We start from the raw sequence: 27,912 nt of genomic DNA, 5'->3' as shown, positions 1-27,912 counted from the left end.
GACACTCTGTGCCCGAACTTACAGCAAAACATCATGGTGGCCAGCACTCCCAGACGCGAGAATGCCGATCGATATGCCCGCATCAAGCAAATCCGAATCACGGGCAAGATTCACGAAATCTGCGCGTACGAGACAGCCCAGCACTCCACGTGCAAGGGGGTCATACGTGGCATACCGTTGCAAGAAGACCCAGCGACGGTGGATGGCAAGATTGTTAACCCGAACAACCCTCTTGCACTAGCAGCCAAGAGAATTGCTCAGACTGGGACCATCATCATCGCCTTTGACGGGCAGCGGGTACCGAATTTTGTCAGGTACGGAACGCTCCTGATGAAATGTTCCCTATATCGAAAGCAAGTGGACGTATGCCACGCCTGCGGAAGACTCGGGCATCGCGCCGATGTATGTCCAACACCGAGCGACGTCATCTGTCGGGGATGCGGCCTGCCAAATCCCAATGAGCAGCATCAATGCACCCCAAAATGCAAGATCTGCGGTGGTCCGCACCTTACAGCCGGTAAAGAGTGTGCGCGCAGATTCAAGACGCCATACATTGTTCGCCGACGACGCTTCGAGCGCGCCAGGCAGCAAGAGCAGCTCCCCACGCCAGCACCAACAGCACCAACTGCACCCTCCAGCACCAACCGTAGGGGCGGAAGACACTTGCGCTCGAGAAGCCGCTCTACAAGCCGACGGGGCTCCAGAAGTCGCTCTACCTCGAGATCGCGACTTACATCGCCTTCTCCAGCGCGCTCCAGCTCCAGAAGCTGCTCCAAGTCCCGTACTGGGAGCGACTCCTCCAACAGCTCACGTTCGAAGACCCCCAACGGCGGTAAAGGCAAGTCCTCTCTAACGTGGGCCGATAGGGCCCGTGGCAACCAAACGCAGGCGTCCAACTCTCAAGACTCGCACGACCTGCGTCTCACGAATGAGCTCGAAGAGCTTAGGCGTGCCAATGATAGTCTTAGAAAGGAAAACGCTCTGTTCAAGCAGGAAATCAGTCGGCTAGCCGCCGAGATGGCGGAAATACGAAGATTGGCGCTCACACAGCCAGCTTCTCAGCCTGCCGCACGCTCTTCGGCCATGGACACAGTGGAGGCCCCTCCCAAGACGGTGGCAGTGAAGCGGCGTGCCCTGGATGACTCAAGGGGAGACGAGATGGTAGAACTCCTGTCTGACCTCAAGAACGCCATCTCCACCATACAGACAGGCCTCTCTCACGTACAAGAAATGATCGCGCACCCTCAGCTGGGCCTGGTCGCCCTCAGTACTAGAATACTTAGGCTGGAGGGAACCAGCCACGGATCTTTGCCAAGCACATCTACAGCTCAAGTCCCAACGTTGCCCAGCGTCATTGCCTCACCGACGGAGGGTGCCATTATGAATGCGGCACTTTCGCAATTCATTCACAAGCCCAAACATGGATAACGTAACTAACGTCATAACAATGTGGCAGTGGAATTGCGCAGGGTTCGCCAGCAAACGGGCGACCCTGCGACAATACCTAAAAAGCGTAAAGGACAAACCCCAAGTAATCGCCTTGCAAGAAACGATCACATCATCACCTATCAAGCTCCCCGGTTTCCTTACGGTGGCTTCCACTGAAGGAGGAAGGGGGGTCGCTATCCTGGTCAGTAAAAAGTTCACGTACCTTCAGCGAGACCTTGGTCCCGCGGACAATGGGATGGAGTACGTCATGGCCGAACTCCTTGTCGACCCCCCTACGCAGCGCTTAAGAAGAAACAGTATCTTCATACTGAATGTTTACTGCAGACCCAGCGTTCACAGAGCCAGGCCTAGTGGTATTCTCAAGAAGGCCGTGCATTTGGCTGGCTGTCAGCCTCTAATCGTCATGGGGGATTTTAATGCCCAGCATCAGGCGTGGGGCTATTGTACCAATACGAAGAAGGGTAGAGACATATGGGATGCGGCAGCGGAGGAAGATCTTACGCTGATAACCGATAAAGACTTTCTAACCAGGAGAGGGAACTCGGTATGCCGAGATACGACTCCGGATCTTACCTTTGTCAAGAACCTGGAAAACGTCAAGTGGACGAACACAGCCATGGACCTCGGTAGCGATCATTGCATCATCGAAGCTGTGATCAAGACTGCCCGCAACAAAACGAGGACCTTTAGGTTCACTGACTGGGACTTGTTCCGAGCCAACCGCTCCGAGCGCGTCCTTAACGATGATATGGACCTAGACTCTTGGTGCGACGATATAAAGAAGGATGCGGCTAGAGCCACCAAGGAGGTGACAACCGATCTGGAGGTGGACAGGATGGACAGTAGGCTGGCGCATCTTTTGGAAGCCAAGCAGGCACTGCTCGCGAGCTGGAAGACTCAGCGCCATAACAGAAGACTACGCAAGAAAATCTCCGATATAAACAAGATGATAGAGGCTCATTGCAAGGTGCTATGCAAGCAGCAATGGGACGAGCTGTTGTTGTGCCATTACCACAAGCCCGGATTCCGAATCTGCAAGATGCGGAATCTATCCTGCGAGCGCCATAATTCTCCCTTCACAAGACAAGAGGCTGCGCCGTCGTGCGGGAGAAGCCTCGGCGAGCAGCGTGTTTAGACGTGTCCGCGTGTGCCAGACGGCCCGGCGCCGCACCTCCCTTGCCTGGAGGTCACCGCGCGCGCGAACTTTGAACCGGGTGGCCAGCGCGGTCGCTGGTTGGACCCCTCGGACGACCGTCGTGTGCTGACTTTGTATTGGGCCGGTTGAGTGACAATGGGCCTCGGGGATTATAAAAGCAGCGACACGCCGCTCGAAAACAGGATCTGCCGACCCCACCGGGAGAGAGTGTCGCTCCCGACTGGGGTGAGATGTGTAACGCGTTTTCGCCGGACGTCGTCGTGCGAGAACAGTCGCGTTTGTTGTGAGCACTCGGCCCCAGTGCCGACCCGTTCATGTCCTGTATGATAACCTGTATATAATGTATAAAGTCCCTTTTGTTATTCTCATCGACGCCAGGCTCGGAGTCTTCGCTACCAACGCTCTGTCACGAAACGGGTGACGAGCGCTACGGGACCACAAAGCCGTATTCGTGGTGCAGCGGTGCAAGTTCGTAACACTGGATGGCAGCTACGGGATTGACCGGCATCAGCTACCTCGGCGCGGTGAGTGCCTGAAGTTTACCTCAAACACCAGACTTTCTCTGACACAGGTTATAGTAGCTTAGGGAAGGATTTGGTGTTGCATTGTGATAACCTTGTGTGGTTCAAGCCTAGTAAGAGTGTTTTGAAAACCAGGGGATGCTGAGGGGGTAAACAGGGCAGTGTGTGAAATACTTGCATATGTCTTACTAGTAGTGTTATAGTAGCGTACGGCAGGTATATTCAAAAAGGGTAAACAGCAGGAGGACAGTGTGAACGATGGAGAAGTACAAGGTGAAGGAACTTCTCGAAATTTGTGAGGAGTTGGGCATTGAGTTGGGCTCAACCAAAAGAAAGAATGCGATCCTTGAGGTCATGAGGACTGGGGACGTAACGGCTGAGGAAGCCGCAGAGGCCTTGGCGGGTATCAATGAACGTCGGGAAAGGGAGGAGAAGGAACGTTGCGAGCAGGAAAGGAGAGAACAGCAACGTCGCGAGGAGGAAAAGGAGGAAAGGAGAGAACAGCAACGTCGCGAGGAGGAAAAGAGGGAGAAGGAACGTTGCATGGAGGAAAGGAGAGAGATTCGTGAGCACGAGCTTAAAATGAAAGAGTTGGAGACCCGAAATAGCTCGCCAGCGCCTAGTCTCACTTCTAATGTTCCAAGAATACGCGATCAACTTCCACCCTTTGTCGTCGGAGAGGATATGACCAAATACCTCGTGAAATTTGAGCACGTGTGTGAACGGAATAGCGTTGAGCGATCCCTTTGGGCACAGAATCTGTTAGCGTTGCTTCCTGGGGAGGCATCAGACGTAATAACTTGCTTATCGAAAGAGGCGTTTGAGAGCTACAGTGATGTGAAGGAAGCGCTACTGCGGAAGTACAAATTGTCGCCCGAAGCTTTCCGGCAGAGGTTCCGGTATGCAAAAAAAGGGTAAGGAGTCGAATGTTGACTTCGCGTTTCGTCTAAAAGCCGACTTGGTGGAATGGCTGAAGGGCGAAGAGGTTTACGACGACCGCGACAAAATTGTCGAATGCATCGCGTTGGAGCAGTTCTACCGTTGCATTGATGAGGATGTCCGGCTCTGGCTGCAAGATAGGCTAAAGGAGGTTAAGCTAAACAAGGCAGCAGAGTTAGCGGAAGAGTATTACACCCGCCGCAGCTTGCACAGCAAGGCAGTGCGCATAGAAAAAGCAGATAGAAGAGATGGGTTTTTCGGGAAGCCCGACGAACGGAAGGAAATCACGCGTCGCGAGTTTCGGGACGACGAGTCCCTTCCCAAAGAAACTGTAAGGGATGGACAGAATGCATCTCAGAATGATGACGATGGTCCGAAACAGCGAAACGAAATGACGCGTTCTTTTGAAAAACGGAGACCGTTAACCTGCTACAATTGCAAAAAGCAAGGGCACATCGCTGCAAGCTGCCCAGAGAGAATTGCTTTTGCAACGATACAGGAAACTCACAAAAACATACGTCTATTGGAGCCCTATGTGCAGGAAATTAAGGTAAACGGCAAGAAGTGCCGAGCACTGCGGGACTCTGCAGCAACTATGGACGTTGTTCACCCGTCTTTCGTCTCCTCGAGTGATTTTACGGGAGAGTGCGTTAGGATACGGCAAGTGGCCGAGAAGGAGAGTGTCTGTTTACCGATCGCAACGGTTAGCATTGAAGGAGAATTTGGGAAACTTAACACCGAAGCCGCTGTGTCAGCCGCCCTCCCGGAGCAGTTTTCCTACCTCTTCTCAAATAGCTCGGAGCAGTTGCTAAGGGATCACGGCAAATCATTCTTTGCCGACGTGGCGTACATGGCCCCCACGCGATCCAAAGCGCGCCCGCTGTCGAGGGAACTTGACTTAGCGTCGGTGAGCGAACAGCGGTGCGGCACACGGACCGATCACGGTAACTTGAGTGGCGAGCAGTCACGGGAGAGGCAGAGCTCGGAGGCTGGCCTAGACGAGCGGGTCCTGGAAGTGAGTGGGAGTGACGCGTGCAGTGCTAGCCGCGATATAGACTCGACGCCGCAATTAGGCGACGCGGGCTCCGCACTCGCTCCGGTTTCCGCCAGCCGGCAGGAGCAGGCTGCAGTTGAAAGAAAAAGTCTGATTCGCGAGCAACAGGAAGATTGTTCATTAGCCGATCTGAGGAAGAGCGTCAAACGGGGAGTGGAAAAAAAGGGGGTTTCATTTGGCAAGGAACCTGGCTTATTGTACCGCCGCTACACGGATAAGCAGGGTCGCAAATATAAGCAGCTTCAGATTCCGCGAAAATATCGCCGGGAAAAATGAATGACCTCATTTGCTTCCTCAGAAGTATGTTTTCGGTCCAAAGCGATTTCAAGGGGACCATTCTATTTGTAATTATTATTGCTGATTAATAATTGTTTCTATTTTGTTGTGTTGTTAATTTGAAAACTGGTTGTTTGAGCCTTGTGTGCTAGATCGTACACCTGCCTCTTGTTGCAGCGGGAGAAAAAAAAAAGGGAAAACAATTTAGTTAGGTTGATTTGAATTATGGCCTTGTCTGGTGTTTGACGGGAGACAGAGGGCACTTGTTCGTGTTGGGTGTTGCCTTTTGCCGGTCGGTTTTGCAAGCTGCAGAACGACCAAGCGGGACCAGTGGCGAGAAGCAAGGTCTTAGGAACGACCCGAGCGGAGCTGGTCAAGGTGCCTTGGCGACGACGTGGTGAGCAGAGCTCCTGTCCTGGCGAGTCGGACCTGGGCACGTGATGTTACCTGGCGTCCCGACACTGGACGTGAACTTGGACGAGCCTGACGAACGTGCGCGCCTGGCATCCGAGCCACGTGGAGGCAGCTCGTCTTCCCGGCGCCTTATCTGAGGGTGGGGATGCTGTTGTGCCATTACCACAAGCCCGGATTCCGAATCTGCAAGATGCGGAATCTATCCTGCGAGCGCCATAATTCTCCCTTCACAAGACAAGAGGCTGCGCCGTCGTGCGGGAGAAGCCTCGGCGAGCAGCGTGTTTAGACGTGTCCGCGTGTGCCAGACGGCCCGGCGCCGCACCTCCCTTGCCTGGAGGTCACCGCGCGCGCGAACTTTGAACCGGGTGGCCAGCGCGGTCGCTGGTTGGACCCCTCGGACGACCGTCGTGTGCTGACTTTGTATTGGGCCGGTTGAGTGACAATGGGCCTCGGGGATTATAAAAGCAGCGACACGCCGCTCGAAAACAGGATCTGCCGACCCCACCGGGAGAGAGTGTCGCTCCCGACTGGGGTGAGATGTGTAACGCGTTTTCGCCGGACGTCGTCGTGCGAGAACAGTCGCGTTTGTTGTGAGCACTCGGCCCCAGTGCCGACCCGTTCATGTCCTGTATGATAACCTGTATATAATGTATAAAGTCCCTTTTGTTATTCTCATCGACGCCAGGCTCGGAGTCTTCGCTACCAACGCTCTGTCACGAAACGGGTGACGAGCGCTACGGGACCACAAAGCCGTATTCGTGGTGCAGCGGTGCAAGTTCGTAACACTGTGCGACTCGGTGGAGGGCCAGCTCAAGAACGGTAAAAGCTGGGGTCTCCTTAAGCACCTACTGCACGATGGCAACACCAAGTCCAACCAGAAGAGAGCTTTGGCGAAAGCTGTCCATTTGGCCACCGACTCGACTCCAGATGAGGCAGTCATGGAGCACCTCATAGACAAGTGCCTGGCGGCCACGGACGATCCGGTGCCCCCCCAGTTTCCCGAGTACGAAGGGCGTGACGTACCATCTATGGACGAGGATTTCACCGTGGCTGAGGTCAAGCGAGTTCTCGCATCCCTCAAAGGCAGATCTGCCCCTGGGCCCGACGGGATCACCAACAAAATGCTCAAGCATCTCGACGACGCCTCAATCGAGTTTCTTACGCGCAAGATGAATGATATCTGGTGCAGCGGCCTCATTCCCAAAAGCTGGAAAACAGCCTACACAGTACTCATACCGAAGCCAGGTAAAGCGCCGAGCATCGACAATCTAAGGCCCATCTCCCTGACGTCGTGTGTCGGAAAGATGGCCGAGCACGCCATGCTTAACCGCCTCACTGACCATCTCGAGTCTAACGAATGCTATACACACAACATGATTGGCTTTCGGCCGGGGCTTTCGACTCAGGACGCCATGAGACTGATCAAGCACCAAATCATTGACTATACCTCCGCCGACACTAAGGCAATTCTCGGCTTGGATCTGGAAAAGGCTTTTGACAACATATCGCACGCCTTTATTCTCAAGAGCCTGACAGAGTGTAACGTCGGCAAACGGGCGTACAATTTCGTGCGATCTTTCCTTTCCTCAAGGTCCACTAGACTGAAGATTGACGAGTTTTTGACCCACGAAATCCAGCTTGGTCCAAAGGGAACACCTCAGGGGGCGGTGATCTCCCCGACGCTGTTCAACATCTCCCTGATCAACCTGTCGAGGGCCTTGAACAAAATCCCCAACATTAACCACACGATCTACGCGGATGACATCACCATCTGGTGCTCCAGTGGATGTGAAGGGCAGGTCGAGGGTGCTTTGCAAGAGGCCATCGATGTGACGGAGCGGTATCTAATCCCCACCGGGCTAAGGTGCTCGCCCGCTAAATCCGAGCTCTTGCTCTACAAGAAGAGGCCCAGAGGCGGTTCACACCGATCCTGGAAGCCAGCAGCAGAGAGCCACATTACATTATTCACCGGTAAGGGCTCCCCAGTACCGCGGGTAGACACTATCAGAGTCCTAGGAATGTTTATCGAGTCAACCGGGGCCAATGGAGCCGCCCTCAAACGCATTTGTTCCAAGACCGAAAGCGCCCTCGGCCTGATCCGAAGAATCGCCAATAGGTACTGCGGAATCAAGGAAGACAATCTGATCCGGATTATCCACGCCTTCGTGCTCTGCCACCTCGCTTATTCAGGGGCTATGCACAATTGGCTCGTATCGGAGCGCAACAAGATCAACGGCTTAATCAGAAGAGTCTTCAAGCTTGCCGTCGGCCTTCCCATGCGAACGCACACAAAAGACCTTCTCAATTTGGGAATTCACAACACGTTCGAAGAAATCGTTGAAGCCCAAGAGTTTTCCCAGTTTGTCAGACTCTCCGGTACCCCAGCGGGCCGAGCCATACTTGGCAAGCTGGGACGTAACCCCATGGTCGTCAGTCTCGACGCTGTGAAGCTGCCCAGCGACGTAAGGTCCAAAATTTACATACACCGGATGCCACGAAATATGCATCCCACCTACAACGAAGGACGAAGGCGAGCCAGGGGTAAAGCTCTGCTCGCCAGTGCCCGCTTGAACAAGGACCGAACATGCTTCGTAGACGCGGCTTCCTACGTTCAAGAAGAGGCCTTCACCTCAGTGGCCATCGACTGTGATGCTAAAATCCTTAGCTGCGCTACCGTCCGCACTTCTAATTCCAGCGTTGCAGAGCAAGTTGCTATTGCTCTTGCATTGACGGACAGTGTACATGACACGATTTATTCGGATTCTAAGGCCGCTGTCAGGGCCTTTCAGATGGGAATGGTGGCTCCCCAGGCCCTACGTATCATCCAAAGTGCCAAAGACATGAAACATCACTCTTTGGCCTGGTTCCCTGCGCACCTTGGGACCATTGAGGGTGCCTTGATCAACCCCAACGAGGAAGCGCACTCGGCTGCACGAGGTTTGACTGACCGTGCGCTGGGCAACGCGTCCTCTCCTGGGCGACCCGAGCCTCTCTGCTCGTACAACGAAATCTGCAAATACAATTATCTGTCAAGAAGAGTCCTACCTTCGCCGCACTCCTCGCTGTGCAGGGCCCAGGCAGTCACTCTCAGACTACTGCAAACAAGCACTTACCCGAGCCCCGCAGCGCTACACACAATGTACCCCGACCGGTTCCCAAGCCCGGATTGCCCTCTGTGTGGTGACTATGCGGACTTCGAACATGTCCTGTGGGGTTGCGCCTCTGCCGGTCCTCCTTTCACTCAAGAGGAAATGAAGAAACTGATTAGGGCCCAGGATCAGACCTCTCAAACCCTGGCAGTCCAGAGGGCTCGCGACAGGGCCGTCAGGTTCCACCTGATGGTCCCCGAGTGGGCCTAGCCAGGTGGCGTGGCGTTTGCTTACGTCTCTAGTGGACAAAATAAAGTTGTTTCACTCACTCACTCACTCACTCACTCACTCACTCACTCACTCACTCACTCACTCACTCACTCACTCACTCACTCACTCACTCACTCACTCACTCACTTCACTCACTCACTCACTCACTCACTCACTCACTCACTCACTCACTCACTCACTCACTCACTCACTCACTCACTCACCACGAACGACTAGCTGCCAAATGCGGAAGCTTCTGACACTATGGTGTGAAAAAGAAATTTGCCGTACGGTTTAACATAAGAGGTAGCGTCTGGCAAATGCATTTGCGGGGATGAATGTTATCGTGTGACATGGACGTGAAAAGCAATATGAGGTAAGAACTGGACAGAAACGAGCGTTCAAGGCTGCATCTGTTCGCACGAATATTTCATATTGTTGCCCGTCCTATGACACGATAACAAGTGTGAACCATTTAGTCCAGCAACAGTTAGTGGTACCGAATTAACCGACAGTCCCGTATTTAAAACTGCTCTACCTTAAACAGTAGTTGCTTTCTTCATTTTTTTTTGTGATGGACCACGTTTACTTATCTTAGGGACAAGCACGGTTACTCAAGTCAGGAGGTAGGTGAGCACACGCCATCAAAGGAGTGGACAGAGGCTGATTGAGAAGTGCAAGAATAACCGAAAGTGTCTTTCCAATATGTGGTGCGAAGTTATTCGCTCAAAACGAGCTACCGACCCTCCGGCTGCTTTGAGGACGTAGCAGCCGCTTCACACAGCGGGGAGAGCGCCTCTAATTAACCAACGAGCTTCGCGAAACCGCCGCAGCACGGCACACGCATCGCCGATGCGCCTGATTGCACCGCCGACTTATTCTGCGGGTCCGCCGAGACCGCCCCCTTGGCGCTGTAAATATTGACACATAATCAATGGCGCACACTTGAAGTGCGTACGCTCTCTCACGCTTTAGTTAGGTGCAGCGGTTGGATCGGCGCAGCTTCCCAAATGGGCCGGGAAAACACGTCTAAGCGCTGTACGGCACCACCAAGCTCACGTGGACGGGCCTTGAGATGCTGCCCCACGTCACCGTCTGACTTAAACGTGCTTTAGGCTGCGTCCGTTCGAGTTCTGTACGGCTAAATCTGCTGCAGCGCTATTCTTTCCGACGCACCGAGAAGCCGAGCTGGCATTGTAAAGTGCCACTTATGGAAAACGTGAAATCGAGTTATCTTGACATAATTGAACACGAGCGTCGTTCGCGAAAAATAGAGACAGATTATATAGGTGAAAAACATATTTGAGCCCTATATAGGACTGCGTCGTTGAAGCGCACTGTTGCGGACGTCACCGGAAACGTACACGCTATCACTAGAAACCTATAGATAACCAGAGAATCATTGAACGACCTGGGCGTTAAGATGCGTAAGGACTAGGCTAGCGATTTCGAAGGCGTCTGAAGAATTCCCAGACAGACCTCGCGCGAAATGGGGGGCCATTCTGTGAGAAGAAACAAATTCAACAAGTAGTACGTAACTGTGGCACTGGATTCAATAATCACAAGGAGACAGAGTGTAGTGTACTGAAAGAAACATATATATATATATATATATATATATATATATATATATATATATATATATATATATATATATATGCATGTCATCCTTGCACATGGGCCGTGCTATAAGCTTGGTTAAATCGATTGTTCCAGTTTTAGTATATGAACTTCGGAATTAGGTAGAATATAAGTGTGCCTCTGGTGTCCGTCTTTTACAGACAGTGTATATGGACGCAGTGTTCATATATACTGTATTCATATGAAATCAAGAGTTTCGCGGGAACCCGTCTGGTCTGGAGCAGACAATGTAAGTAAATAAATGTTTGACGCCGACCATTTCTTTATTTTATTTTCATTTCTAATTGTTACAGTCGGCGTCCCGCTTTCAACTACTTGCACTGTATTTTAACTCGCCCAGACAATATACAATACTTAAGACCGCTGAGACCTGCTCTCCCGTATTGTTAGCCGTACGAGAAACCTGCAAAGTTCTGTCATTAGGGACCAAGGCAGCTGGCGCGACAAGGCTTTTAAAGTGAGTGAGCGTAACGTTCGCCTACCACCAAAATGAGAGCGAACCCTTTACGTGTTTTCAAACAGCGATTTTCAGAAATATGTAAGTCGTAGCTTCATTTGGTGATACTTGCTATAGTATTCTCTTGAGTAAGAATCTTCCCCAGGGAGCGCATTTCCTTCCAGCGGAATAACAAAACAAATTATCGGCTTTGCACAAAAATGCAGTTGGCGCAGCGTGGGCCGCGTCATACGCCAGAGTGCCCGTTCATTAGCAAACGCCTGTTGTTTGTGAATTAATTTCTGTAGTTGGTTCAATAAAGAGAGCGGATTGTAAATTGCTCCTGACGGCATATTCGCTGAACTTGCTTGAGTTGCAATGGGTTCAGAATATTCTTATGAAAACTGCTGGCAGAGAATCAGCAAATTTCGTTTGCCTGTGCGTGTGCGCGTGCTTTTTTGGTTCGTTTTTTGTGATCATCACAGTGTTTGATATGCGTTACCGCGAAGATTCTGGAAACAAATAAATAAAAAAAAAAGAAGCTATCATTCCACTGCAGAGGAAGTCATAGATCTCGATTTTTGGGTCTTCTACTAGGTCGGCTCTAGCGTTGTTATTGCACCAGACTGCTTTCGCGGAAAATTTCCGTCCATAATCGAAGGTTAATGAGCGCTAATTACCTTCGACATCATTTAGCGCTTATAGCGATTACGAACAACGCACGCAGCGTTCTGTGAATGTTCTTTCAATCTTTTATTTGTGTGTTTGTGTGTGTTTCTCATAGGTAAAGGATCAGAAAAATGGCGAGGTGCATCAAGGTGAGCGGCATTTTTGCTGACGATTATTTGATCCGTGCTGACATATGCTTTCCGTGTGAATACCACAGAATACTTATTTTTTTCACTTTTCATTCTTATGTTAGCGATATTTACTGCTTAGCAAGATATGCAGGAATTCGTGAAACTCGGGCCGTTTGCGCCACATCTGCCCGTAGCCGCGGTCATTTTTGGAAGCCCCTCTTCAGTTTTTCCTCTGACCTGATCGTTTTTATCGGAAGCACTGACTGTTTACGGGTTTTCAATGGTGCTCTCTCAGAACATATAAAGCTTGCACACCCCCTACGTCTACGCGTTGTTCCCCGTGGTTAAGCAGAGCCGATACTTGGGCCAGCTGGTTACTGAACGCAAAACCGGTAAGCTCGATTGCGCAAACAAAAAGAAAGCTTACATCGTTCACGCGTAGCCCTTTCTCTATATTTTCTTTTCTGTTTTGTCTTTTGTCTGTCTCGCGGTTGCATCAGACTGCGCAACGAGTTAGCGTCGCTATGATCAGCGCGCACGCAATACGTTTCCGCGAGTTCTGCATGTTCCGTTGGCTTTACACTGACGGTTAAGTACCGTGGAACAGCGCAGGGGGCACTTATGAACGCTTGTGTCTGTTTCTTCTTTCAGCACTCTGTCCTCTGGCGCGCTGTTTCTCGCGATGAACTATGCGGGTCACACACATTTCTTAACGCCACTCCCGTCATTTCATTTTTTTCGTTCCATCGCTCGTTAGGCGGTCCTCATCTTCATCTCCAGCTTCTTTGCTAGCCTCAATGTTTCCGCCCCCACGCGCAAATACCGGTAGAATGCAATGATAGTACACTTTTCAAGGATAGAGGTAAGCTACCCCAGATCGTTAGCTCGCTTTCAATCATTATCATCATCAACATCATCATAATCATCATCATCATCATCACAATGCTCGTCGTCGTTCTATTTTGTCCGCAGAAAGACGAATGAGACACTCCGAGAGATGTGCGACAACACCTGCCAGCTGTCCTGCTTCGGCCGACTCCACAATATCCTAGCAGACACCCTATGCGTAGTGTCATCACTTCACCTAGCTGTTTTGTTTCCTTAGAGCTTTTTTTTTTTGCCTGCACACCACTTCTGTTATCACAGTGAAACACTGATTATCTTTTCTATATGCGTATCATGATCGGCCCAACTTCACATCTTCCTTTTAACCCTCTAATGCCCAACGCATCGTGTATGGTACGCCGAGTTGGATGCCTCGAAATTTTGATTTAAACCACGAAATAGTTAAAGATAGCCTATAGCAGCGTTTTTCATACTCCGGAGCAAGTTTTGATTTGCTGTTAGTTAAGCGAACCAATTATTGATTGATTAATTGATTTAGTATTATACTTTTACTCAACATTTCGTTATTTTCTGTACACACGTACTGTCCGTGGTCAAAAGTAAAGAAGTCATTCTAATTATCCTTGCTGCGGAACTGTGTTTAGGCATTACCTGGTTAAACTAAAATATAAAATTAGATATCTGTGCTCCCTATGTAGTCGCTACAGCCGTGTTTCATATCGTTAATAAAATTAATAATAATATTACCTATTATTTCCCGCTCCACTCCTCCCTGTGGATGTCTTATCTCTCTCTCTCTCTCTCTGTCTCTCTTAAATTGCCGCAGATAATTCTTCTAATACCTATCGCCTATCTTTTACTATTGGAATAACACGGTTACTCTTTATTTTATTTTCACAGGGATACCAGTAAGCTGCTGTTAATGACTAGGCGGCACGTGCCAGACGACTCGAGGCCAATAAATGATTTTCTGCGAATTACATTGTCAGGATCCAGGTCGCCCTCAACTATTTTGCCCAGAAGTAACTAAACATTCATAGTTTAGTGAGACTTATTACCGTTAAAGAAATACTTTTACCTTGACAGGCCACTGAACATTACCTCTATATATCCTAAGTTTTTAGGCTATTCTCATAACTTGGTCACTTCAAATGTTCAATCGCCTGTGGTAAGTCATCTGCAGCGTTACAGCAGAGCCCGATGTCACCTGCACTCCTCATGTCGCCGACATGCCCGCCGTGAATCCTTGCAGGAAACCACGCTCAGAACCCTTCCCTGTGCGGCATATTATACAGACCTGTGAATATCGTATAACATGCCATTGCCTTTGCTAAGCTCCCTCCCTACGCAATGTAGTCAGAACTAAAGCAGGGCGCCTAATGATTGCAAAGAGCACAAAAATGGAGAACGAGGACAAGCTTGAAGACAGGACGAGCGCTCCCGCTGTCTTCAATCTTGTCCTCGTGCCACCTTTCGCACTCTTCTTTACGTTAGTAACGAATGAAAACCAGCTCGCCCAACTTGCTGTGTCGCTGCAATTCTAAAATCAAGCATTATTTGCACCTTTGTGGAGGACAACTCTAATGCGTGAGGACTATTGAAGAGCCCCCCAAGAAAAGTTACTCGCCGCAATTGTATAGAGTCGGGTTCGAAGTGACGCCGCATGGGACAAATCTTCGTCAACGTAACGCGAGTTTGGCGCTCCACGTTATACCGTCTTTTCGCACACATAGCGCAAGAAGGGAAGCACGGGCCCGTTTGTATATCGCCGCTGGACTCTATATATGAATACGCAACGAGGGGTGGGGTTATTACCGAGTGGCCGCTCCTGCGTCTTGGACGGCGTGCGGATGACGGGCAGGCTGGCGCGGGCCTTGGTGGCCCGGCGCAGGCCCGTGGCCGAGGTCTCCACCTCGGACATGATGCCCGGGTCCTCGTCGTAGACGCTCGCCGGTGGCTGGTACATGGGCGGGCCCACCATGCGCCCGCCGCCGCCGCCACCCACGGGTGCGCCCAGGTGGCTCTGCGCGCAACGAGAGGCAGTCACTGCCACGCTGCTCGTTTCGCTTTGTTAGGCGAGAGAGAGAAGACTTTATTGTAGGAAAGGCCTGAGCTAGTATGTTCTGGCCTGCTACTCTGCACGTCAAAATTAAAGAAAGGATCCAAACAACAATGACCAAAGATTATGAGGACACGAGAAATGGACGTGCATACATACAGGTATAGCACAATAACCACGCTGCACAGCGGTTTCCATAAAGTATCGAGCCTAGTCTGGAACTCTTTAGATTGTTAATAACAGACCTAGTCGTTTCCTTCCTTTTTTCTTGCTGTTTACTCAAGTCAGAAATAGAACCTCCCGACAATGCTTGCCTTCCGATGACTGTCATCGTAGAAGCCAGCGTCTTCCACTGTCCCACATACCAAAAAGACTATGCGGGCATTAGATAGGAGAGTGAAAGGGGTGTCAATAAAAATATGTACTCTAGTTTTCATGCTAACAAATCTTATGATAATAATGAAGTAATCAAATAATAATAATAATAATAATAATAATAATAATAATAATAATAATAATAATAATAATAATAATAATAATAATAATAATAATCAAATCGACTGAGAAGCACAAGCAGGAACATAACAACATCGATAACATCACATTTGTTCCTTGAAATCACTTTGCTGGAGCGTGTTGATTCGAGACGAAACGTTTTTGGCGTGCTTGTATGCCTGGCCAGAAGCCATATTGTATCAGTCGTGTTGTAAATAATGTCATGCAAGAGCCGAACGCTCCACATCATATGCAAGAAAACAAGATCGAGCGTTACAACTTAGTGATAATGCTACCTGAGTAAAGAGAACTGCAGTGACTTTAATTTACACGAGAGCGAGAGAGACAGAGAGAGAGAGAGAGATCAGATTGCATTACGTTTTGCTTTGTATTCTTGCAACTAGAGCACAGAAAATGTTCTAAAGGTATAAATATTGTATTATACATTTGAAACGGTGGGATAGAACGTTTGCACGGCTAATGCAAAGTCAAGTTATGATTTCGTGTACAAAGAAATTTCAACTTGGTGTCCCTACACTCGAAGCGAAGGAACGCTCTCAAGCAAAACAAGCAAATGTATGTTTTTTGCAGGCACTGCCTCATTTAAATGTTTTATTTGCTTTAAATGTGTTGAATCGAGCTTTCTGTAAAGCTGATTAGCTAATGCGCCCCCCCCCCCTTGTGTTTAGAGAAACAGTTGGTAGAGCTTATTCTAGAGAAATAAATCCAGAGTTATGAAACTGTAGCGAGAATAGATACTGTTGAGTCAAGATGCGCCGCGTCAGTGTTCCAGGGGGAGCAAAGTTAACTTTGTAGAATGACGACTGGACGTAAATACCTTTTACGTAACGGCAGCAACCAACCTGGACCGACTGAAGTCTACGAAAGATGAGAGCTGTCTAAGTGCAATATTTCTTTACATACAAACGCTTTTACAACTTCATCCGTAATTTATTTTGATTATTATTGTATATTCTTATAAAGCAGGCCTATGACCAACGTTTTCTGGGTATATACGGTGTGGCTAAGCGAAAAGGAGCAGCCTGCATCACTTATGATGTAATTAACTTGTATAGACTCATATCTAATAAGAAAAATACAACTTCTCCACCACCCTCCACCGCTGACTACTTAAGGTTAGTACTGAGTATTAAGAAACGCACTGATTGCATCCGTTGAAAGTAAACAGTCATGTTCACAACAGCACGCTCCGGCATTCTCCTCAGGACGCTTGAAACAAAAAAGTAGCATCTCTATTTTCATCTGGTGGCTCCGTAGTGAACGCTGAAGCCTGTCGGCATGACTTTAAAAAAGCTGCTATTGTTTCGAAAAACAAAATACTTAGTATTAGAACGTACTACAGTGTAGTGCGCTTACACAGCGCTAAGTCTTTGATATTATAGCGACAGCTTTCCTAAAGGTGGAGCCACTCTGAGACCGTGAGTCAATGAACAGAATCGCCTATGTACTGCACTACAAACCAGTATTTAAAGCTTTCTTTAGCGGAAGAGGAGGGGCGGGAGGGGAGCAGTCACAGGGCCCCAAAAGATTTCATTCTTGGTGAAAAGTCGGTAGGTGATGATGATGACTGCTTGATCGGAATTTTGTCCTTCCTGTGTTGCAATTGTTCCAGTAAGTCTTCCTTATTATAGTTGTAACTACCTAGATGGATTTAGTGTATCTCTTTCGGTGACGAGTCGCAGTGAAACGGGTACGACACGTAGCGCACCACGAGGGCAAGGGCAAAGAATGAAGGCACGACACACCGGAACCGCTTCGTGAGTCAACGATTTAGTAGCGCGTTTTTCTGTCCAGTATTGTAGAGTACAACATGATGCGTAGTGAGCTGAAGTAAAACTAATCTACATATAACATGAGCGTGGACACGCTGCTATAAACAGGGGCCCTATGAAGTGGTAAACCGAAAGTATAACCATGGATACCAAATTAACTTGTGAAAGACGGAAAAATCTAAGAAAAACGGAGCAATGCGTAGCAGCTTTCGCTAGCCGAGTTGAAAAGTTTGGGCTTAGGACCAGTGTTTGTTACGATGGGTGCATTTCTGGCGTATAGGGGCACTACGTGGCAGTTATTCCATAATTAGTCTGTTGAGCTCATCACTCATTTGAGCGATACCTAAAACTAAAATATTTACAAACTGCCTTCCTCCTCCTACTCCCTCCCCCCCTCCACTTCGATATCTCCTAACCATATGCACACGTCTGCTATGAGTAAACGCTATAGTGCGCGTGATGACAGCGTTCAAGTCGGCAATTGAAGGAAGGCCGCTGTCCTCCATTTGCTACACAGCCGATTGAACGGGGCAGGGGGGCGCTTTCACCTGACTTCTTTGTCGTCTTGCAGACAACCTGACTGCGGGTTACTCGCGTTGCTAGGAGACGCGCTTATCAGGATGCGAAATCACCGCCTTTCTGCAGCGCCTCATCAGGCGACACGACACGCAAGCGGAAAGGACCGTAAGCGAAGATCTGTTCTACTGATAAAGCAGCCTACTCTCACAAGGTTCCGCTAAAGATTCCGCGACCCACTTGACCGCTTTTCTAAATCGTGGAAGGTTGAACGCTGGCGGTGGACAATCTCCGAGAAAATTCAACAATGTGGTCATCCACTGTAGCTTGCTTCAGGTCTTATAATCAACTCAGGGGAAAGCAGCCGAACAGCGATATAAAAAAAATCAAATCTTTAATGCACCAGTTCGGAATGAAAGCATCAGGTGCCACTAAACAAAGCGACAACTATCCTGACGACATCAACAACTACCGTCATAACGTCAACAACGACGAGGAGTGCACGACGGTGATTTTAGGAAGAAGACAGTGGCCCGACGGCTTACGGGTTGCAAATCCAGCATCGGTGGGGAACAAGAGCGTTTTCTGGGCGTATGTTCGTCTGGAAAAGAGACGTGATGATGATAGCTGCAGCAGGGAACATGATGTTTTCCTGACGCAGACTCAACAGTTACCGCTGCCGAAAAAGTAAAATGAAGCGTATGAGGGTCTAGCACAGTGTGCCTGCTTGTCCCTATATGTTCGGCGCATTAAAGCAGTAAATTCTGCACGTAGGGATTCCGTCGAAGATGAAGCTCTACGGAGACATGTACTACTGTGACAACTGCTGGTATCGCGCGGGCTTAATTTTGCAAGGCGGGTTACGTGGTATGCTTGTAGAACTGCGGACTGATAGCAATATCAGAAGTTAGCAAAGATTCCAGAGCGGCCTTTAGGATGATTGTCGTGTTTGTAAACTAAGCTGACCTCGTAGAGCAATACGGCTGTCCCCGGAAGAAGGAATCCGGAAAAATAAATATAGACAGGGGACCGCGCCACCACCGGTATTTCAACACCGAGACGCCGCTCTGTGCCCTCCATACTTCACATCCTCTTCTAACAAACCTCTTCGCACCCCCCCCCCCCTGCTCCCCCTGGCCCTTCCCCAGTCCCCAGTGAATTCGGCGCTCCATCTTGCTCGCAGCAGGGTGTGATCAATACCGCGCCAGCGACCATTTCTCATACGCACGCTGGGCGTCAGCGGGCTTCGAGGAATGCTTCTTGCAAGGTTAGCTAGTGTGACAGCGAAGTCCACTGAGAAAAGGAAGCGAAGGGCGTTGATGCGATGACTTGTCATCGATGTGGCAAGTGCGCGCAGACTTGTGAAGGACGTTTCGCGATGGAACTGCTCGTTCGTACATGCGTAATGACAGGAGGGTTCTCGAATAATAAAAGCGCGGTGACGGCATTCAAAATGTTGCCCAACTGTCAAAATATCTCAATGCGTCCATACCACCGTGTCGACAGTATTTCGGAAGCTGATGTCAGAATTTGTCTGAGCCCGTCTGCGAAGAGACTACTGAAGCCTGGAACAGTGAAACGGAGGGATGCCCTTGTCCACAGAACGCCGGTCAATTCGCGCCCGTCCCGCCATCGGCAACACTTACCTCAACACGATAGGCGCATGTCAAGAGGAAAAACATGGTTTGTACGCATTGACCTCCGTCCATTTGGCGGCTGTCGAGCAAGCCATCCAGAAGGAGCACCGAGACTCCGTAAAACGCAAACATTCAGCGGCGGCCTTGATTCGGCTCGAATAGTACGGCTGAGTGTCTCGGGAACACGAGAAGCAGGGCTCGGGCACTGACATCGCCTGCGCGGGCCAGCATGCCCTTCCGACTGCACTAACCAGCGCTCATGGCGGCGGCGCGAGTTGGAGCTGGTTAGGGAAAGGAAAGAAGGACGCGAAACCATACGGGCCAAAGGCGCCGGCTTTGAAAGCCGCGACAGCGGGCCGGCACCCGCGGGTAGTGGTGGGGGAAGCAGGACAGGGGGCCCGCAGTATTATCAAGTTTACCTTGGCAGGCGGCTTGGCGGACGGCGCGACGCCCGTGGCGCTGGCGGGCCGGGCCGGGTAAAAAGCCGTCACGGCCGCCGTCTGCGGCGGCGTCGACGACGCGAGCATAGTAGTACTACGGCTCGGCGGCGGCGGCGGCGGCGTCGAGCGCGAGAAAAGCGCGCGCAGCACACCCTTCCGCGCCGTCCGGCCAGCGGCGGGTGTGCCACTGGTGTTCCACCGGCGGGGTGCGCGCCCCCCAACGACGAAGACGCTGGCTGGCTGGCGAGCGAGCGAGCCGGCCGGCGGGACGACGGCGATTGCGGGGGAGGACCTCGCCGCTGTCTGGAGCGAGTCGCCGCTCGCCTCCTCCTCCGCACAAAGCTTTCCCGTTTTTCCCCTCTTTTGTTCCCCGCCTCCCTCTGCCGTCTAGGCTACACGCTCACTGTTTCCCGTCGGTTCCCCGCGAGACTGCGCAGTGTGTGTCGGCGGCGGCAGCCGCCGGCGAGCGACGGCGATCGATGCCCCCCCTCTGCCCGCTCCGCTCTTGTTCTTCGTCACTGCCGGTTTTGAAAGCGCCCGTGTGCGTGCGGCCCGCTCGCCGGCGCGCACGCTCGCTCGCGTTCCCCGCTGGCAGGGAACGAAGCGGCGGCCCCGATGGAAGAAGAAGCGGGCCGCGGGGATCCGGGTCGCGCCGCCTCTGGGCTTCCAAAGCAGGCTCCCGCCCTTCTTTCCCGAATGGAAGCGAAGGTCGTACGGATGCGGGGGATGAAGGCCGCGAAGGATGTGGAGCAAGGATATGCGGCCGCGGGAGCCTGACAGATGTGCGGCGCGCGGACCGCCGTCCCAGTTTTCGACGGAAGAGGGAAAGTTTCTGGAGAATGGTGCTCGCAAAGGCGGCCCTGATTAGAAAGCCAGGGCGAAAGGCGATTGTTCTCTCCTAAACTTTTTACTTCCTTTCCTCTTGCTCGCGGGTCATTCCAGCTTGTCTTTCCCACCGCTCACGGAAAGTGTGTCGGGAGACTTAGAACGCCGCTTCTAACGGAAGGTGCTGACGAACGCGTTGCCCTACTTTCTTGGCGTTAAAAGTGAGGTTCATCTCGGCATTGATTTTTACGCCCCCCCCCCCCTCCCGAGAGGCTCAGTGCACCAGTGAGAAAGCAGTGTTCGCAATATGTGAAAAAGGTAGATAGATAGATAGATAGATAGATAGATAGATAGATAGATAGATAGATAGATAGATAGATAGATAGATAGATAGATAGATAGATAGATAGATAGATAAAGATATAAACAGGAAAAAGATAAGTAGCAAAAGAAACAAACAAACAACTAAATAAATAAATAAGTGGAACGACTTTTACAGAATCGCCTGCTAAGGCGTTAACATCGGAAGTAAGTGTAATACGTCTATTGATACGATACTGACGAAGTGCAGTAATATATGGCTGTCCGTGTTGCCCCACACGCCCTATAGACCGACACAACCGGCAACGAAAATACATAGCTGTGGGATATTTTAGCCTACAATGTCGACACGAGCACTAACTCAACAATCGCGCCGGCCAGCATGATCACGACAGCCCTGTGCTGAAACACCAGATCGGCCGACTGTCGGTTGCTAAATGACAGCGACAATTCCTACATATCTATACCAAACGTAGCCGCATACGTACAGTGCTCACGGAATGAAATAGGACACAGAGCATTTAGTAGAACCCTACATATGTACAAATTACACGAAAGCACCATGTCATGTAGCTAGGAATTTGGTCACCAAAGGTGACGAGGACTCCGATGCAGGTGTACGCGTCAAAATTACGTCTATGAGACACGAACTGCAGCCGGCGGAAACGAAAGTATGCGAATTACTTAGCCCTAAATTGACGCGTTTCATTCCGTGAGCACTGTACGTCATATTTCCTGATCTACAATATCTAACACCAAGATTATTGTTTTACAATTTGTTTTCAAAACTAATTCTCAACGAACTTGTTAACTTTAGCGTAGTAAGTCCATGATATCTTTGATAGGCCTTATCGAATATTGTTTTCTTTCTTTCCCCCAAATTAGGAGGGTTAACAGAGGGAAAGCTGCATTCTGAACAGCGTGAGATTTCCGTCGCAGCTGAACATGCATACTGGTCATAAACGCTCTGCCCGATGCATTGTATCGCATTTACGCGTTTATGCAGGAGGCCATCAAAGCTTTCTTTAGCCACACACTTTTAGGCGGGATCCCATCGCTGGCAGGTTGGTCATCATGTTGCTGATCTTAATATGAAGGGTGATCACTTTTAAGTTTTATGGAATTTTAAAAAGATGCCTTTTCCCAGATAACGTAATTCTAGTCCTGGAGCTGGATTATGTAGAGAGGCGGTCATTACTTGCACGAACAATCGAAACACGTATTCGACTAAGTAACAAAAATCCGCTAATTATCTTTCGAAATAATTAATTTACGGCACATATTGCAATTTACGCATTTTAGCCCGTGAGTTTGCAAGGCGTATATACCACCTGGAATGAATTTCTATAACGACGCCAGTGTGGAGATACGCGCCATCAAACATGCCGCAAAATGCACTGTTTTTTTTTTGTTCCGTTCAATTTTTTTTAAAAAAGAAAACGCTCCTTTATGCACAGAAGTACAAAAGCTAGTAGAACGCCCATGTATTTCGTTCCACACTTTGGGAAATAATATCTCGGAACTGGTGTCAACCTGGAAGTTCATTTCAAGTGGATACGTCTTGCAAGCTCACAGGCTACAATTCGTAAACTGCAATATGTGCCACAATTATTTCAAATGATAATTAGTGGATCTATGTTAATTAGTTGAATATGTGTTTCGATTCGTGGTGCCAGTAATGCCCACCTCTTCGAGTAATTAAGCTCAAGGACAAGAATTATGCTATCTTCCACAGGCGATTTTTAAAAATTACATAAAGCTTAAAACCCTGTATAGCCTGCAATCTGTGGATTCAAGTTTCAGCGGTTATAAACTCTATTCGTTGACGAGGCTTCAAAGAACTTACTGGATTCTCAAAGAAACAGCGCCCCTCCTAAATATTAAGGAGATAACGTAAACTTCTTTCATTGTAGCGAACGAATTACTAGGACTACCAATGATAAAACTGAAGCCTTATAAATCGTCGGTGCCTCTTGGGGAAAAAAAGTTGACAGTGAAGCACGCAAGATGTGTTTCAGTTGAGCACTCTTTTTTTTTTTCTCTCAACATGATGGTAACATTACATTACACCAATGTTATTTTATCAGACTCGACTGACGACTTCGGGTCGATATCTCCAAAGGAACCCCACCTGTCTTTTTTTCACTTCTTCAAAAAAAAAGAGAAAAAAGTGCCCACAGCTGCACAAGCTGGTGAATACTGCGTTAAAAACGCGACGTCGACAGCAAAGTAAACATTCAAGAAATTGTCCTCGTGCATTTACGCAAGTACAGTGCTGTCTTGGTTATGCAAGAGGACGCGAGATGGCGCGGCGGGCGTTCAGAGTGCTGCGGAGAGCTGGCAAATAGCCGACGAACACAACATCCGCAGACAGAGATCCAACGGTTGCGTATAAGGTCATCGTCACCGGCAGCGAGGTGGCTGGGTGCGCACACAATGTTCAGCTGCTGTTCACAAGGTCGCGGGTTCGGCTGCGAGCTACTCCTGCTGGTTTGAGGCGGAAATGACACCAAAAAAGCAGCTACCCTGTAGTTGCCTGTACTCCTGCGCGTATAGAAGCGCCGGTTAAAATTTATTCCCGAGTTATCCACTGCGACGTCCTACTCAGCTTGTGTGTGACTTGGCACTGTATACAGCTATCACACAGCATTATACAGTAAGTAGTAAAATGTTTCTTTAACCTGCTAAGGTGCGTATGCGGCGGCGATTTTTAAATTCTTGTTCTAGCTGCCTCAAGACATGTGGCGTATACCAACAAGAGGGATAGGCCGCACTGCAGTTGTAGACGTGGATCCTTGGAATTAATGGTACGTAACCACACGGGAAGGCGGGGGGGGGGGGTGTAGTTGGCCAAGAACCGCGTCGTCGTCGTAGTCGTCATAGTCGTCATCATCATCGTCGTCGTCATCATCATCATCATCATCATCAGCCTATCCTATCCACTGCAGGACGCAGGCCTCTTCCTGCGATCTCCAATTACCCCTGTCCTGCGCCAACCGATTCCAAATAGCACCCGCACATTTCCTAATTTCGTCGCACCATCTAGTCTTCTGCCGTCCTTTACTGCACTTCCCTTCTCTTGGTACCCATTATGTCACCCTAATGGTTCAACGTTTATCTAGTCTGCGCATTACACGACCTACCCAGCGCCATATTTTTTCTCTTAATGTCTATTAGAATATCGTCTATACCCGTTTGCTCTCTGATCCAAACCGCTCTCTTTCTGTCTCTTGAAGTTCTGCCTAGCATTCTTCGTTCCATCACTCTTTGCGCGGTCCTTAACTTGTTCTCAAGCTTCTTTGTCAGCCTCCAAGTCTCTACGCCGTATGTCAGCACCGGTAAAATGCACTGATTGTATACTTTCCTTTTCAATGATAACGGTAAGCTTCCAGTCAGGAGCTCACAATGTCTGCCGTATGCGATCCAACCCATTTTTATTCTTCTGTGAGTTTCCTTCTCATGGTCAGGGTTTCCTGTGATTAGCTGGCCTAGGTAAACGTACTCCTCCACAGACTCTAGAGGCTGACTTGCAATCTTAAACTCTTATTCCCTTGCCGGTTTATTTATCATTATCTTTGTCTTCTGCATATTAATCTTCAACCCTACTCTTACACTCTCTCTGTTAAAGTCCTCAATCATTTATTGTAACTCGTCTGCATTGTTGCTGAATAGAACAAAGTCATCGGCAAACCGATTGTTCTTGAGGTATTCGCCATCGATCTTTACTCCTAAACATTCTCAGTTTAATAGCTTGAATACTTCTTCTAAGCACGCAGTGAATAGCATTGGAGAGATTGTGTCTCCTTGTCTGACCCCTTTCTTTATAGGTATCTTCCCACTTTCCTTGCGTAGAATTAAGGTGGCTGTGGAATCTCCGCAGATATTTTCCACGGTATTTACGTAAGCGGGCTGTACTCCTTGATTACGCAATGTCTCTATGACTGCTGGTATCTATACTGAATCAAATGCTTTTTCGTAATCTATGAAAGCCATATAGAGAGGCTTATTTTACTCTGCGGATTTCTCTATAACCTGGTTAATGACATGGATGTGATCCATTGTAGAGTAACCTTTCCTGAAGCCAGCCTACTCCCTTGGTTGACTAAAGTCCAGTGTTGTCTTTATTCTATTGGAGATTATTTTGGTAAATATTTTATATAATACTGGGAGTAAGCTAATGGGCCTATAATTTTTTTTAGTTCTTTAACGTCCCCCTTTTTGTGGATTAGTATAATGTCTGCATTCTTCCAGTTTTCTGGGACCCTTGCAGTCGATAGACATTCGTATAGAGAGCCGCCAGTTTTCCTAGCATTGTCTCCTCCATCTTCGATTAAACCGACTGTTATTTCATCTTCTCCTGCCACTTTTCCCCGTTTCATGCCTTGCAAGGCCTTTCTGACCTCATCTCTAGTTATAGGAGGAGTTTCTGTATACTGTTCATTATTGTTTCGAATAGAGTGCTCTTGAGTCCTCTGGGTACTGTAAAGGTCAGTATAGAATTATTCCGCTGCTTTTATTATAACTTCCATATCGCTGATGATATTACCCTGCTTACCTTTGAGTGCATATATCTTGATTTGTCCTATGCCAAATTTCCTTCTCACTGATTTCAGGCTGCGTCCATTTTTAACAGCTTCTTCAGTCTTTTTCACGTTATAATTTCTAATATCACTTATTTTCGCTTCGTTGATCAGCTTTGATAGTTCCGCGAATTCTATCTTATCTGTTGCGTTGAACACTTTCATTCTTTGTCGTTTCTTTATTAGGTCCTTAGTTATTTGGGAGAGCTTGACTACTGGTTGCCTTAGTGCCTCAATTGCCTCCCTTATTTAATTGCTGCCTCTGAAGCCAGCCTCGATACGGTTTCATTCATTACCTCTATATCATCACCATCACCTCTCTGTTCTAAGGCTGCATATTTGTTTGCAAGTACCAGCCTAAATTTGTCTGCTTTTACCCTTACTGCCTCTAAGTTGACCTGTTTCTTCTTCACCAAATTTACTCTTTCTCTGTTCAAATTGAGGTGAATCCTGCTGCTCACTAACCTATGATCACTACACTTTAGCCTACCTAATACTTGTACATCCTGCAATATGCTGGGATCGCCAGAAAGTATGAAATAAATTTCATTTCTTGTTTCACCATTAGGGCGTTTCCAGGTCCATTTTCTGTTGCTACGTTTCCTGAAAAAAATGTTCATTATTCTCAGCTTATTCCTTTCTGCGAATTCTACCAGCATCTCACCTCTAGTGTGTCTAGAATCGACACCGTAGTTGCCAATTGCCTGTTCACCCGCCTGCTTTTTCCCCACTTTTGCATTGAAGTCCCCAATTACTACTGCATACCGCGTTTGCACTTTTATCATCGCTAATTCAACACCTTCATAAAACTGATCTACTTCCTCATCGTCGTGACTGGACGTTGGAGCGTAGGTTTGTACTGCCTTTAATCTATACCTCTTATTGAGTTTGATTACGACTTCTGCTACCCTCTCGTTGATGCTGTAGAATTCGTCAATGTTGCCCGCTATGTCTTTATGGATTAGGAACACTACCCCGTATTGCTTCTTATCCGGGAGACCTCTATAGCAGAGGACATGGCCGTTATTCAGCAATGAGTAATCCTAACCAGTTCTAATCTGACTAAAGCCGATAATATCCCAAGCAATGTCTGATAGTTCTTCGAAGAGTTCTGCTAAGCTAGCCTCACTCGAGAGGGTTCGGGTGTTAAATGTTGAAAGGGTCAGTTTCCATTGGCGGCCTGTCCGGACCCAGGTATCCTTAGCACCCTCTGCTGCGTTGCAAATCTGACCGCTGTCTTGGTCAGCTGCTCCGCAGCCGCTGGGGACTGAGGGCCATTGGTTCATTGAGGAGATCATTTCATTAGGGAGGTTGTGGACGAATACTGCACCAGGGAGGCCAATTCCTGTTCTGGTGAGGGAGTGTCTTTGTTCAAGCTTAGTGGGCCTTCCTAATTTGGTTGTACCTGGATTAGTATAGCCCCACCCGCTCCGGTGTCAGGCTCCACTCCAAGCCTGCAGATGTAGTGCACTAGGATATCATACGCAGATACACCATCGTTAAAAAAAAAGAGGGGGGAATCTGAACTTCCGACTACCGCAATCGAGCACAAGACATAGCTTAGTAAGATAATCCCGCAGGCGGCTAGGCTACCTTTTCGCCGATAAGTACGGCCCAGAGGGCCCTACATGCGTAAGAGATCCGCTAATTTGTCCGCCCTTTGCGGGATTTTGCTGACCGGCATAGGTTGCACGACACAGTGTCAATTCTCGGTTGCCCTAGCCTGTTTCCCGCATCTTACGCGTAGGTTTCCCGCATGAACTGCGTAGGTCAAAGTAAAAGTACAAAATAGGAGGACAAATTTTCTGATAACGAAGTTACAATCGAAAGACAGAGCTTCTAGAGACTGTGATTTTATGAAAATGAAGAAAAGTTACATTTCACGCCAAAAACACCCACATACTTCTCTTCGGGCACGACCCAGGCTGCTAGAACAAAAATATAGAAATAGCGCACCCATCTACCTTTCTGCTTGCTATCATTTTGTTGTTTCTTGGCTATAAAACCAGGTCCATCAATGCCGCTGGATTGTCGTCGGCTATCTATATCTGGTATCTCGTGTGGTTACAGATGACGGAAATTAATCTTGCTAGGAGTGCAAGAGAAGAAGACGCAAGTGAAGTAATTTTTACTGGAAGCAACAAATTACTCTTTTTTATATTTTCCATATGACTGTGAAAGAATGATCATCCTCAAATTAAGATCTGCGGCGACGGACCTTAAAGGGCCCCTCACAAGGAGGCCCCATAGCACATTTTGGTTATACCCTGGAAGTTATTACGTGCCCTGTAGGCAGCGTTCTGCTGCAAAAAGTTTTCAAATCGGCACAATAAGAGCCGAGATAGAAATATTTCA

The 27,912-nt window shown here is 48.8% G+C and overlaps 1 protein-coding gene and 1 long non-coding RNA gene across 21 annotated transcripts in view; one reads left to right on the top strand and one right to left on the bottom strand.

Moving 5' to 3' along the window:
* LOC135902791 (coiled-coil domain-containing protein AGAP005037-like) overlaps nt 1–27,912 on the bottom strand; it is a 583,363-nt gene that overhangs the window by 124,357 nt on the left and 431,094 nt on the right. For 18 of the 19 annotated variants that reach the window (XM_065433040.2, XM_065433057.2, XM_065433042.2 and 15 more), the window contains one exon: nt 14,707–14,914. In XM_065433040.2, the coding sequence (XP_065289112.2) occupies nt 14,707–14,914 (208 nt within the window). Of the gene's footprint in view, nt 1–14,706; nt 14,915–19,810; nt 19,964–27,912 lie in introns of those variants that run through there. The other variant, XM_065433058.2, reaches the window with a different exon arrangement.
* The window catches only part of LOC135902794 (uncharacterized), a 55,790-nt gene that overhangs the window by 19,923 nt on the left and 7,955 nt on the right, over nt 1–27,912 (top strand). For both annotated transcript variants that reach the window (XR_010564601.2, XR_011511514.1), the window contains exons 2-3: nt 10,950–11,038; nt 12,030–12,063. This is a non-coding gene — a long non-coding RNA (uncharacterized lncRNA). The remainder of the gene's footprint in view (nt 1–10,949; nt 11,039–12,029; nt 12,064–27,912) is intronic.

Source organism: Dermacentor albipictus, chromosome 1 (assembly GCF_038994185.2).
Source record: "Dermacentor albipictus isolate Rhodes 1998 colony chromosome 1, USDA_Dalb.pri_finalv2, whole genome shotgun sequence".
Taxonomy (NCBI): domain Eukaryota; kingdom Metazoa; phylum Arthropoda; class Arachnida; order Ixodida; family Ixodidae; genus Dermacentor; species Dermacentor albipictus.
This window is presented reverse-complemented; position numbering and strand designations above follow the sequence as displayed.